Consider the following 11,912-nt stretch of genomic DNA (forward strand, 5'->3'; position numbering starts at 1 on the left):
AAAGTCACTGAAATTCCTCAGGTCTAAACCTGTCTGGACTGTTTAAAATGTTTGACTTGTTACATTTAACAAATTCTTGTTTATGCTAAATACATTTGTTCATCACTTTCCCCTAACAGTATAAGTCTTTCAAGAAAGAAGAGGACTCTATGTTCTGCGATTACCTTTTCCAACAGAAGGGGCAATATTGTACGACTAAGGTCAATATCCTCAAAAATCCATAGAGAATTGTTTCGACCACTAGTCTCAATGCTAATATGCGTGATATACAAGGAGTTCTTATAATTATATTTGAAACAAACACACACTCCCATATATGAACATAATGAGTTAATTTGTAAAAGAATATAAATGGGTATAGAATAAATGAAAAGATATGCAACCTAATAATCAAATTATAAATAAGGAATAACATAGAGCTTTCTTTCCTCTTTCAAATTGATAAAGATGAAAAAGACTGTCAAAACTGTGTGTGCCAAAGATATAATGTGAAAATCAGAATTCTAAGTGCTGTTCATGGAAGTGTAATGCAAAGAAACTTTTATGAAAGGAAGACAGACTATAATTTCCAAATGTAAAACATGCAAGCTCATTTCTTAGGACTTAGCCAAGGAAATAATTGCACAAGTATAAAATGCTTTTATGTACAAATATGTTAATCACAGCACAGTTTATTACAATATTACTTAAAATAGTAAAAAAAAAAATATGAAAAAAGTCAATCTCCATCAATAGGGAATTCTCAGAGTAAATTATATACATATAAACAATAGAATAAGCGAAAAGTAAAAGTGTTAGTTGCTGAGTCATATTCAACTCTTTGTGACCCCCATGGACTGTAGCCCACCAGATTCCTCTGTTCATGGAATTCTCCAGGCAAGAATAATGGAGTAGTACGTGATCAGATATAATTAATGAAGTACACTTATCTTACTGACATAGAAAGACATTTATTATCCAGTGAGTGGAAAAAAAATTATGAGATATGATTTCCTCATATACAGCTGCAGGTGTTGGTGTGTATATATGTTTACACACATGTCTGGAAGATTTGTAGAAATCATTCAAGTGTTAAGAATGATAGGGATAGCCTTTTGGGTGATTTTTATTTCTTCTGTGCAAGTTTCTATACTGTGTCAAGTTTTTATATCAGGCACAAACACTTTTACAGAAATCACACAAATATTTTAAGAAGCACTGCACACTGGGACTTCCCCGTGGCCCAGTGGTTAAGACTCCACACTTCCACTGCATGGGGTACAGGCATGGCCCCTGGTTAAAGAACTAAGAGCCCACATGCCACAGGGTGCAACCAAAATAAATAAAGCTTAAAAAAAAAAAGCACTGTATAACTGCCTTCCTCATTCATTCATTAAACAGTTAGTGATAGACCAACTCATATGTATGAGGATACTGTGCTAAGCAATGTGGAGATGGGATCTATAACACTGATTAAAAATCAGTAGCTCTTGTTTCTATCAGTACTATTTATAAATAATACCATAGATATAAATGACCAATAACAGGAGTACTCAAAAACATACCTTGACTTAGACAAATGCTATTGAGGGGAATGATTATCAAAAGCGGGGGGTTATTGGTCATTTTGGTCCCATATACCCCTTTGGTAGCCTGATAAAACCTATGGATCCCCTTCTTATAATATTACTTTTAAACATGTTAAGTCAAAGTATATAGAATTACAATGAAAGCAAATTTTATTAAAATGCAGTTATCAAATGATTTTAAGGTTCATGAGATCCAACCTGTCAATTCTTAAGGAAATCAGTCCTGAATATTCATTGGAAGGACTGATGCTGAAGCTGAAACTCCGATATTTTGGCCACCTTATGCAAAGAACTGACTCACTGGAAAAGACCCGGATGCTGGGAATGACTGAAGGTGGGAGGAGAAGGGGACGACAGAGGATGAGGTGGCTGGATGGCATCACCGATGCGATGGACTTGAGTTTGAGTAAACTCCGGGAGTTAGTGATCGACAGGGAAGCCTGGCGTGCTGCAGTACATGGGGTCGCAGAGAGTCAGACACAACTGAGTGACTGAACTGAACTGAATGTATTATATATAAGATAATATATTTAAAATATAGACTAATTAAAATTAATATTTTTAAATAGCATGTGAAAGTTGTTGCTTAGCCATACTAAGAACCTTGACCTATGAGCTGATCTCTATGAAGGCATTAAACATGTCAGGCTCACATCAATTTTTAATATTTAGAAGTGATGAAAATCCTAACCCACAGAATATACTGCTACAAATATAATTAAAGTTCCTATAGTTCACTTTACAAGGCAGAGGTAGGCATTTTTCAAAAAATATTAGAATACACCAAGGCTTTCAAATTCTTAACATATATATAAAATAGATAACCAACAGTGACTAACTGTATAACACAAGGAACTATACTCAGTATTTTGTAATAATCTATAAGGAAAAAAATCTGATAAATAATGTATATACGTATAACTGAATCTATTTGCTATAAATCTGAAACTAATATAACACTGTAAATCAACTATACTTCAATGAAAATTTTTAAGAATCTATTGTGGAAAGTTTTTGTTCAAAATTCAGTGAGTTCATCTTTGGCTAGGTCAATCTATTCAATAAATTTAATCACAAAGTTAAAAAGATTGTGAATCTATGATTCACGTTAGATGCTATGAAGACAGAAGGAACTTAACACTTTTGAAAGAGTTCTGAACTGTTTCCAGGTGCTTACAGGTTGCTCTTTCAAAGAAGTAACAGAATTTTTTACTTAGGGAATCCTGGAGAGCAACACAGAATGAAGAACACAGAAGCTCCACTGGATGGATGAACAACCACTAGGCTTGGTGCCGTCCTGGTATGTGGTCAGCTGCACGGCACCAGTATCCAGCTACACACGGAGACTGATAACAAACCATGTGTGTGAAAGTCTATTACTGAGCACCAAAGGATGAGCGTAAACCATATCTAGAGATAGTTGTAACAACTATATTATAATTTTAAAGTAGCTGTGATTTTAATTAGCAACTAAGTCACCATGCTGTTAATATTATCATGGTCCGTCATCACCATGCATAACTGAAGGAAATGTTGAAGTTCATTAATGGTGGTAAACCAAGATGTAATTATTTTTCATTCACGTCCATCAACACTCCCACTCTGAATTCTATCCATGGACCACTTTGAGAAAGGTTCTGTGAACCCCAGATTAAAGAATATGCATGCAATTCAGGAGACTTGGGCGCAGTCCCTGTGTCAGGAAGACCCCCCAACTGGAGTGGCTACCCACTGCAGTATTCTGGAATTCTGTGGACAGAGGAGGATGGTGGCCTATAGTCCCTGGGGTCGCGAAGAGTAAGACACGACTGAGTGACTGACACACCTTATCTAATAAATATACTACTCAATCATAAATCTGCATCCTTGAGCCTCTACCTTTCCATCAGCTTAAATAGTAAGGAAGCTACATCCCTGGACTTCACTCTAAAAACTATTATAATATGCTCTCAGTTTTCACTGAAGATAAGTAACACTAGCAAGAAAAAAATTTCTGTATCTTCATGAAGCAGCTTTTAGAGATATAAACTGTGATGTTATTCAATATTTCCAATATGATAATCCATGTAATAAATTCCTCTTAGGGTCTAGTAGCAAAAAAAAATAGTTTGCTCTGCATGTTTGGAGATATAACAGAGCATCCTGTATCTGGGGAACAGCAAGCAGCTCGGTTTAGCTCAACTGTAGGTTTATTAATGAGAGTGCAGAGAGGTGAAACCATACAAAAAAATGAGAATCAGAGCGAGAAGGGTTTTGTATACCAAGCTAAAGAGCTGATTCCTAAAGTGAGAAATGAAGACTAATACTGCTGTGGATACAAAGACATGTGCCAAACCAAGCACCGCCAGCACGCAATAACTCATTTAAACCCTTACAACAGCCAATGAGATTACACAATTATTAGTCATTGAAAATAAGTGATGAAAAAAGAACAACAAAAATGGCGCATAGGACGATCTGGTCATATTGAACTATACACAGAATTTGAAAGAAGTACACACAAATATTAATCATACTCTCAGAGAGGGATTACAAGAAGCTATCTTCACTTAAAGTGATATTTTATAAATACCTCTATGCTGCCATAACTTTTTTCTGGAACAAGGTGGGGGTTAAAAATATTTTTAATACACATGTATTATTTTAGAATAGATCTGAGAAGAAATTTTTTCTTTTGTTCTTTTGCAAAAAAATATTAAAAGAACAATTGTGCTGCTTTGTTAGATAGTATCTGGATATTCAATCAAATTTTCTACGGCTCCTAAAAGTTTCCACAAACTATCTGTAAGTTGCAAAAATATGTTAAAGCTTCATATATGTTTCTTAAAATAATTTTGACCTTGTAAATTATTTTAACTAATAAATATACTCTATGGAAGTGTGACCCTGGAATTTTACATGGTCACGAACACTTCCAAAGATAAATTATTCATTCAAAAGTGTTCTTATGCTTGGGGCTCATGCACTGGGATGACCCAGAGGGATGGTACGGGGAGGGAGGTGGGAGGGGGGTTCAGGATGGGGAGCACGTGTACACCCGTGGCAGATTCATGTTGATGTATGGCAAAGCCAATACAATATTGTAAAGTAATTAACCTCCAATTAAAATAAATAAATTTAAATTAAAAAAAAAGTGTTCTTAAAAACAGGCAAATAAATTTTAATCTAAAAAAACAAAATAACTGTTCATCATAAAATCCTTTCAAATTTTCTATATGCTTGAAAATTTTCAAAATGTTTGAAAAATACAAGAAAAGGCAAACATAATCATTTTTAAAGCCACAAAATACACGTCGGGAAGTTAAATGTAGCCTCCTTCAAAGGAGACACGAGTAGCTCAAGAGTTAAAAATGATCCCTGGTCAGACTGTACTTGTTTTGAGATATGAATGACATCAGGTGTTTAACAAAATTCTGTAAATTACTTCTTCTCACAATTTACTGTGTATATAGACCATCTTTTTAGAACGCACGTTCTGGCATGAAATTGCACTTCTAGCATATCACTGTTATGCTGAGGCTGCTGGTCCACAGCCACACTTCGAGTGTGGCTCTTCGACCCTTCAACACGTCTCTTTGTACTCTTTGTTAGGATTCAATAAAGTCTTTAAGTTTTAAAATATAAACCAATAACTACTTGCTAATACAAATATCTTTACTTGCTGTTTTGAACTTCCTAATATGAAACCTCAATGTTGTGCCAAAGACAGCCTAGATTTCCGAGTTTTGAGTGGAAGAGCTGCTATGACCTCTACAAAGTTAACGTAGATATACAACAAAAGAAAGTTGTGAGTAGTGGTAGCAGGGGCATGTATATCTGAGTCATCTATCTTCTAGATAATTAAGATTCACTTATAATTGAAGTGTATAACAAAATGCATGAACATTCTATTCATAATCAGTTACACCTGTATTTATTCAGAGATATTTCAGAGCAAATCAGCACATTTGTTTATATGTTGAGAAATTCGGTCTGAACAAGTTACATAAAAAAGTTGAGCTATCTATAGGGTTCTTCAGTCCATTCCTATCATGATTGATATCCTAGCCCTTCAGTGGAAGTAACATTCTCCCCTGTTTGAGGTAAATGATCTCTTGCAGGCACACCATTTGGATACCTGGAAGAGGCAATTTATCTCAAGTGGGCAAACACTTTAATGAAGGCAAGAAGGTTGCCACCTGTCCAGTATTTACAGAGACAACATGGAAACCGGGGTCTTTGCCCACTGCCTATAAATACATTGTCAAAGTTTAAGAAGGCAGCAGGGCCAACTACCTTTAGCAACCACTTCACTTTCTGAGGAGTGAATTCAAGTCACCATTGTTGAACCTGCAGCTTCACGAAAAGGTATACGATAATATACAGGTTCCATTGAGACATCAGGATACAAAAAAAAAGATAAAATGACATTTATTGGAAAATGACATATACAAGGGACTTGGAAAGATGCATTTACTCTGAATAACTATGAGCTAGGAACTTTCCTTGGCCAAATTTTACAGATACAGATAGTGAGAATGAAAAAGGATGAAGTGATTTTCCCAATGACACACATGTAGTAAGCAGTGGAACCCAGATTCAAATTTAGAATTCAGGTTCCTAATCAATATTCTATTATATATCCAACATGTTTAATTTTCTCTCCTATAAATAGTTAATAGTTTAATTCAGAACTCACTCTAAAAAAGATAAGCACCTAACTTTCTAAAAGAGTACTGTACTGATATATTTAAGCTTTGAACAAAGATAAGAGGAGAAGCAACAGCTACTATATAATACATTAGAAGTTACTACTTGGTATTGCCATACAGGTACTAGCTTTCCTAGAGCTAAAAAGAAAAAAAAGTGAAAATGAATGAAATGATGCCATTTGCCACAACATGAATGGAGCTAGAGATTGCCATACTAATTAAGTCAGAAAGTCAAATATATGATATTGCTTACATGTGGAATCTAAAATATGATACAAATGAAATTACTTGCAAAATAGAAACAGACTCACTGACATAGAAAACCAACTTATGGTTAGTAAAGGGGGAGGGGGAGGGATAAACCAGGAGTTTCAGATAAGCAAACATCTGTCATGTCCCATTCTTTGCAACCCCATGGACTATCTGTCCATGGATTCTCCAGGCTAGAATACTGGAGTGGGTAGCTGTTCTCTTCTCCAGGGGATCTTCCCAATCCAGGGATCGAACCCAGGTCTCCAGCATTACAGGCGGTTTTTTGTACCAACTGAGCTACCAGGGAAACCCAGATATGAACTACTATATATATAAAAGAGAGAAACAACAAAGATCTACTTTATAGCACAGAGAACTGTACTCAATATTCTATAATAAACACTAAAGAATATGAAAAAAGAGTATATATGTGTGTGTATATATATATATATATATATGAATCACTTTGTTATGTACCAGAAACTAACACAATCAGTTCAGTGCAGTTACTCAGTTGTGTCCGACCCTTTACGACCCCATGAATCGCAGCACGCCAGGCTTCCCTGTCCATCACCAACTCCCGGAGTCTACTCAAACTCATGTCCATTGAGTTGGTGATGCCATCCAGCCATCTCATCCTCTGTCGTCCCCTTCTCCTCCTGCCCCCAATCCCTCCCAGCATCAGGGTCTTTTCCAATGAGTCAAATCTTCACATGAGGTGGCCAAAGTATTGGAGTTTCAGCTTCAACATTAGTCTTTCCAATGAACACCCAGGACTCATCTCCTTTAGGATGGACTGGTTGGATCTCCTTGCAGTCCAAGGGACTCTCAAGAGTCTTCTCCAACACTACAGTTCAAAAGCATCAATTCTTTGGCGCTCAGCTTTCTTCACAGTCCAACTCTCACATCCATACATGACCACTGGAAAAACAATAGCCTTCACTAGACGGCTTTGTTGGCAAAGTAATGTCTTTGCTTTTCGATATGCTATCTAGGTTGGTGATAACTTTCCTTCCAAGGAGTAAGTGTCTTTTAATTTTAGGGCTGCAGTCACCATCTGTCGTGATTTTGGAGCCCAAAAAAAATAAAAGTCTGACACTGTTTCCCCATCTATTTCCCATGAAGTGATGGGACCAGATGCCATAACTAACACAATACTGTAAATAAAAAAGTGACAGTGATGCCATCAATACATAGACCTGACAAGTAATATGATTTAAATTTTTAGCATGTTCTTCAAAAAGAAAAATAAAGAGGGAACAAAGAAAAAGAGTTATAAGAAATATTCTCTTTCATTTCTGAATTTTCACTTGTCCTAAGTAGACTTTCCCAAGATTCTGCCATTTCAGTGTCCTACATGGCTAAAAGAATCAAGATACAACTCACAGTATTAGATGATTCAAGGGACAAAGAATCGATTACAAATCAAAGCTGAACTGATATTCTTGATACCTGGCCTAGGATGAAAACATCCTACTGTAAATTGGTTAAACAGATGATGGAACGTCCAACTGATATATATTACCCAGATATCACAATCACTCTCTAGAAGAATATTACCAGAAACAAATAATGGAATAGCATGTGAGCAACTTGCTTGCAAACCATTCAGAAAATATAATTCTCTGTTGTGTACCTGCAACTATCCTGTAAGTCTGATGCTGTTTCAAAATAATTTTTAAATGAAGACATTAAAAAGCATGCAGCCTATGATATCATTTATATCACTTATCAGTCTGTTAGTGGGTGAATGAGTGGGTGGAAACTCCAAGAGATGGAACGGAGGAAGGAAGAGTGAGTGGATAAAGAGAGAGAAATTTTTTCTTACTCCTTATATGTATACTAATTTACAATAAAACCATGTTTTAACAATTGGAACTGTAAGGGATGTGTAAATGGCCTTGAAATTTTAAAATAAACTAATGTATTTTCAATTGAAATTTACATTTTTATGAAATTTCATTATCATTTAATTAATGCAACAAATCTAAATAAAGACCAATATTTGAACTAAGAAAAGTTAGTAAAATAGAAAACAAAGACAAGTAAGTGCTTTACAAATTAACTCATTTAGTCCTCTAAACAATTCTGAGAAGAGTAATCCTATTCCCACTTTACAAGTAAAGAAACTGGGGAACAGAGAGTTTAAACAACTTGTCCATGTCACGTGGTGAGCATGAGTCAGTACTCAAAGTCAGGAAGAATACATACTTAACCCTACACCATGTTGCCTCCACTGTATAATAGCACTTAAGCAATTTTAGAACAGAAAATTAATAATTAGTAGTTTAAAAAATGTATACAGGAGACATGCATGTGTTCATGTTCATTAACACGAGACGCTGCTTTCATGCTGAGATGGGGGTAAGGGAACAACAATTTTTTAGCACCCACTATACACCAGGTACCATACAAAATGTTCAACAACCGTTATCATATTAATTCCTCATAACTGGGAAGACAGTATTATCTTCATTTATAGGTAAAGACTGTGAGGCCTGGTAAAGTTAAGTAACTTGCCCAACTTCACACAACTAATAACTAGCAAGACTGAATATAATATCAAGGTTCACATTGATAATTTTTGTACTAGTTCAGTAACAATTATCTGCCTGGGCCATATCCTTTCTAATATTCTTCAGTACTTTGATACATCTATTATTTTCCCTCTCTAAGCAACCCTCATTTTTCTCTTCTCTAAGCAGTGTTCTTTTAAAAAGTGTTAATTTATATATCTATTTAACTTTTGGCTGTGCTGGGTCTTCGGTGCTGTGTGGGCCCCCTCTAGTTTCAGAGAGTGGGGGCCACTCTCTAGCTGTAGTGCGCAGCCTTCTCACTGCAGTGGTGTCTCGCTGCGAAGCACGGGCTCAAGGGCAGGCGGGCTTGAGGGCAGTAGTTGCAGCGTGAGGGCTCAGCAGTTGCAGCTCCCAAGCTCTAGCGCACAGGCTCAGTTGTGGCACACAGGTCTAAATGCTCCATGACATGTGGGATCCTTCCGTATCAGGGATCGAATCCATGTCTTCCGCACTGGCAGGCAGATTCTCCAACACTGAGCCACCAGGGAAGGCCCCAAGTAGTGTTCTTTATCCAACAACATTTAAACCTTCCCTAAAATAAGGTTTCTTGAACTTGCTATTTCTTTTTTTTTTTGAGTAGTCATAACAGTTTATTATTGCAGCCAAAATCTATAATAAGCCTAAATGTCCATTACCCAGAGAACAGATAAATAAATTCATACACGTAGTATATTTTACAATGAAACATAATACAGCAAAATTTTAAAACTGCAAACAATAAGTGAATAAATCTTACAGACACTATGTAATAGAAGCCAGATATAACGGGTACTTATTTATGTACCCAAGTAGTGTTCTTTATGCAACAACATTTAAACCTTCCCTAAAATAAGTTTTCTTGAACTTGCTATTTCCTCCAGCTAGAGGTATACCAGGTTCTAATATCAAAGGCAGCTAGTTCCTGAAAGCAGGCACGCACTTACAATCACCATTCTTGGTCTACCTTCCACTTGATAGTTCTTACCTATACTTGTTGCTACCAATAGTCTTAAAATATATTTATGTACACTTTTATTTCAGACTCCAAATCCAGTATGTTGAGGTTTTGCCAATATATTAAAATATGCATATTTCTTACCAACATTTATGGCAAAATCTAAAAATAATCTTTAAATCATAAATTTTGTACTATAGGAGCCTAGGTTTAGAAGCTTGAAATCACAATAAATGATCCATATTTACACAGAAGAATTGTTTAAAGAATTAAAATAAATCCCAAATTATTTCATTAATACTTAGAATATTTTATTACACAGTCAAGTATTAAGAAGTCTGCTATACTTTTTTTTTTTTTTTACTATTAATGTGGCTGAAATGACCATAATTAGTCCAATGACATAACTTAAGCAGTAGGTAACTGTATGTTACTCTTTTAGTGCAGAGAAATCAGTTTTCATTAAAACTTTCACACAAACAAGTCACACAATCTGCCACAAGAAAATAAACTTGAATTTTAGACCTTTGGAAATTGCTGGTTCTTGGTTGGTTTCATCTAGTGGAAAAGAGCAGACTATTCAAATTAACTCTAGGTGGTGCAGTGGTAAAGAATCCACTTGCCAATGCAGGAGACACGAGATACAGGTTCAATCCCTGGGTCAGGAAGATCTTCTGGAAAAGGAAATGGCAACCCACTCCAGTATTCTTGCCTGAAAAACCCCATTAGCAGCAGAGCCTGGTGGACTACAGTCCATAGGGTCACCAAGAGTTGGACACAATTGAGCGCACACACACACACAATTAAACAAACAAACAAAAAAACACACTGCCATATGAGAGAGGAAAATTTTCTACTGATTCACTTATTATTCAACTGTCTGAAATTCACAGTCAGAAACAAATGGAATACTAAAACATTTGAAAGAACGTTACCAGCAATTCTTTTTTTTTTTTTTTTTTTTTGCCAGTAAACAACTTAGTCTTTTATTTGCCCAAGGCCAGCTGTTGCAGGCATTGAGGCCCCTAGACTTCCCAAAGGGATGGGGGTGGGGGAGTCACCCTGCCTCCCAGGTGCTGCCTGCCCCATCCTGCTTCCTGCAGGAGATGGGAGAGTAGAGAAAGTGTGCCCTTGCACCATCAAGTATCTCAATTGTGTGTGTGTGTCAGTCGCTCAGTCGTATCCGACTATTGCGACCCCATGGACTGTAGCTCACCAGGCTCCTCTGTCCAAGGGATTCTCCAGGCAAGAGTACTGGAGAGGGTTGCCATTTCCTTCTCCGTTACCAGCAATTCTTAATAAAAAAGCTAACAATGAGCTTTCCATAGGAAAAGAAGATCCTAAGGGGGAAAAAAAGGTGGATGTATTCACCATTTCTCCATAAAGACAAAATAATACATCAAAAATTGCATTAATTCACTACTTCATTAAATATAGATTTAATCATCTCTCTGTATCTGAATAAAAGAAAGATAAAAACAAATACATTTTCTTCTTTGAAGGTTTATCAGAATTTGTACCAAAAGGCATTCCTGGACATTTACTTTTGTATTTTCCAAGGACATAAAAAAGGGAATCATACCTGTTTTACTAATAGCTTCCTGTACTTCAGCCATGGAACTGATTATTGCAACAAGAAGGTCAGTACTGGTGAGCCAACTGAGAGCTTGCAAACAACGTAACTGCTCCTTTTGATGTTCTACAAAAATAGAAAAAATCTGTTATGCAATGCTACAAAAAAGTATTAAAATTCATTTTAAAATTATGGAAGTGTTTAGCTATTTAAGAAATAGAACAAAAATTGTACATAGAACTTTACCTAGTATGCTGCTGCTGCTGCTAAGTTGCATCAGTCGTGTCCAACGTGTGTGTGACCCCATAGACGGCAGCC

The 11,912-nt window shown here is 36.1% G+C and overlaps 1 protein-coding gene across 8 annotated transcripts in view; it reads right to left on the minus strand.

The window, feature by feature from the left end:
- CCDC171 (coiled-coil domain containing 171) overlaps positions 1–11,912 on the minus strand; it is a 341,254-nt gene that overhangs the window by 183,639 nt on the left and 145,703 nt on the right. For all 8 annotated transcript variants that reach the window (XR_009495531.1, XM_003586376.6, XM_059889397.1 and 5 more), the window contains one exon: positions 11,604–11,720. Coding sequence is in view for 7 of the 8 variants with exons in the window: in XM_003586376.6 (XP_003586424.2) it covers positions 11,604–11,720 (117 nt within the window). In the remaining variant the exon portion in view is untranslated. The remainder of the gene's footprint in view (positions 1–11,603; positions 11,721–11,912) is intronic.

Source organism: Bos taurus, chromosome 8, assembly GCF_002263795.3.
Source record: "Bos taurus isolate L1 Dominette 01449 registration number 42190680 breed Hereford chromosome 8, ARS-UCD2.0, whole genome shotgun sequence".
NCBI classification, from domain to species: Eukaryota; Metazoa; Chordata; class Mammalia; order Artiodactyla; family Bovidae; genus Bos; species Bos taurus.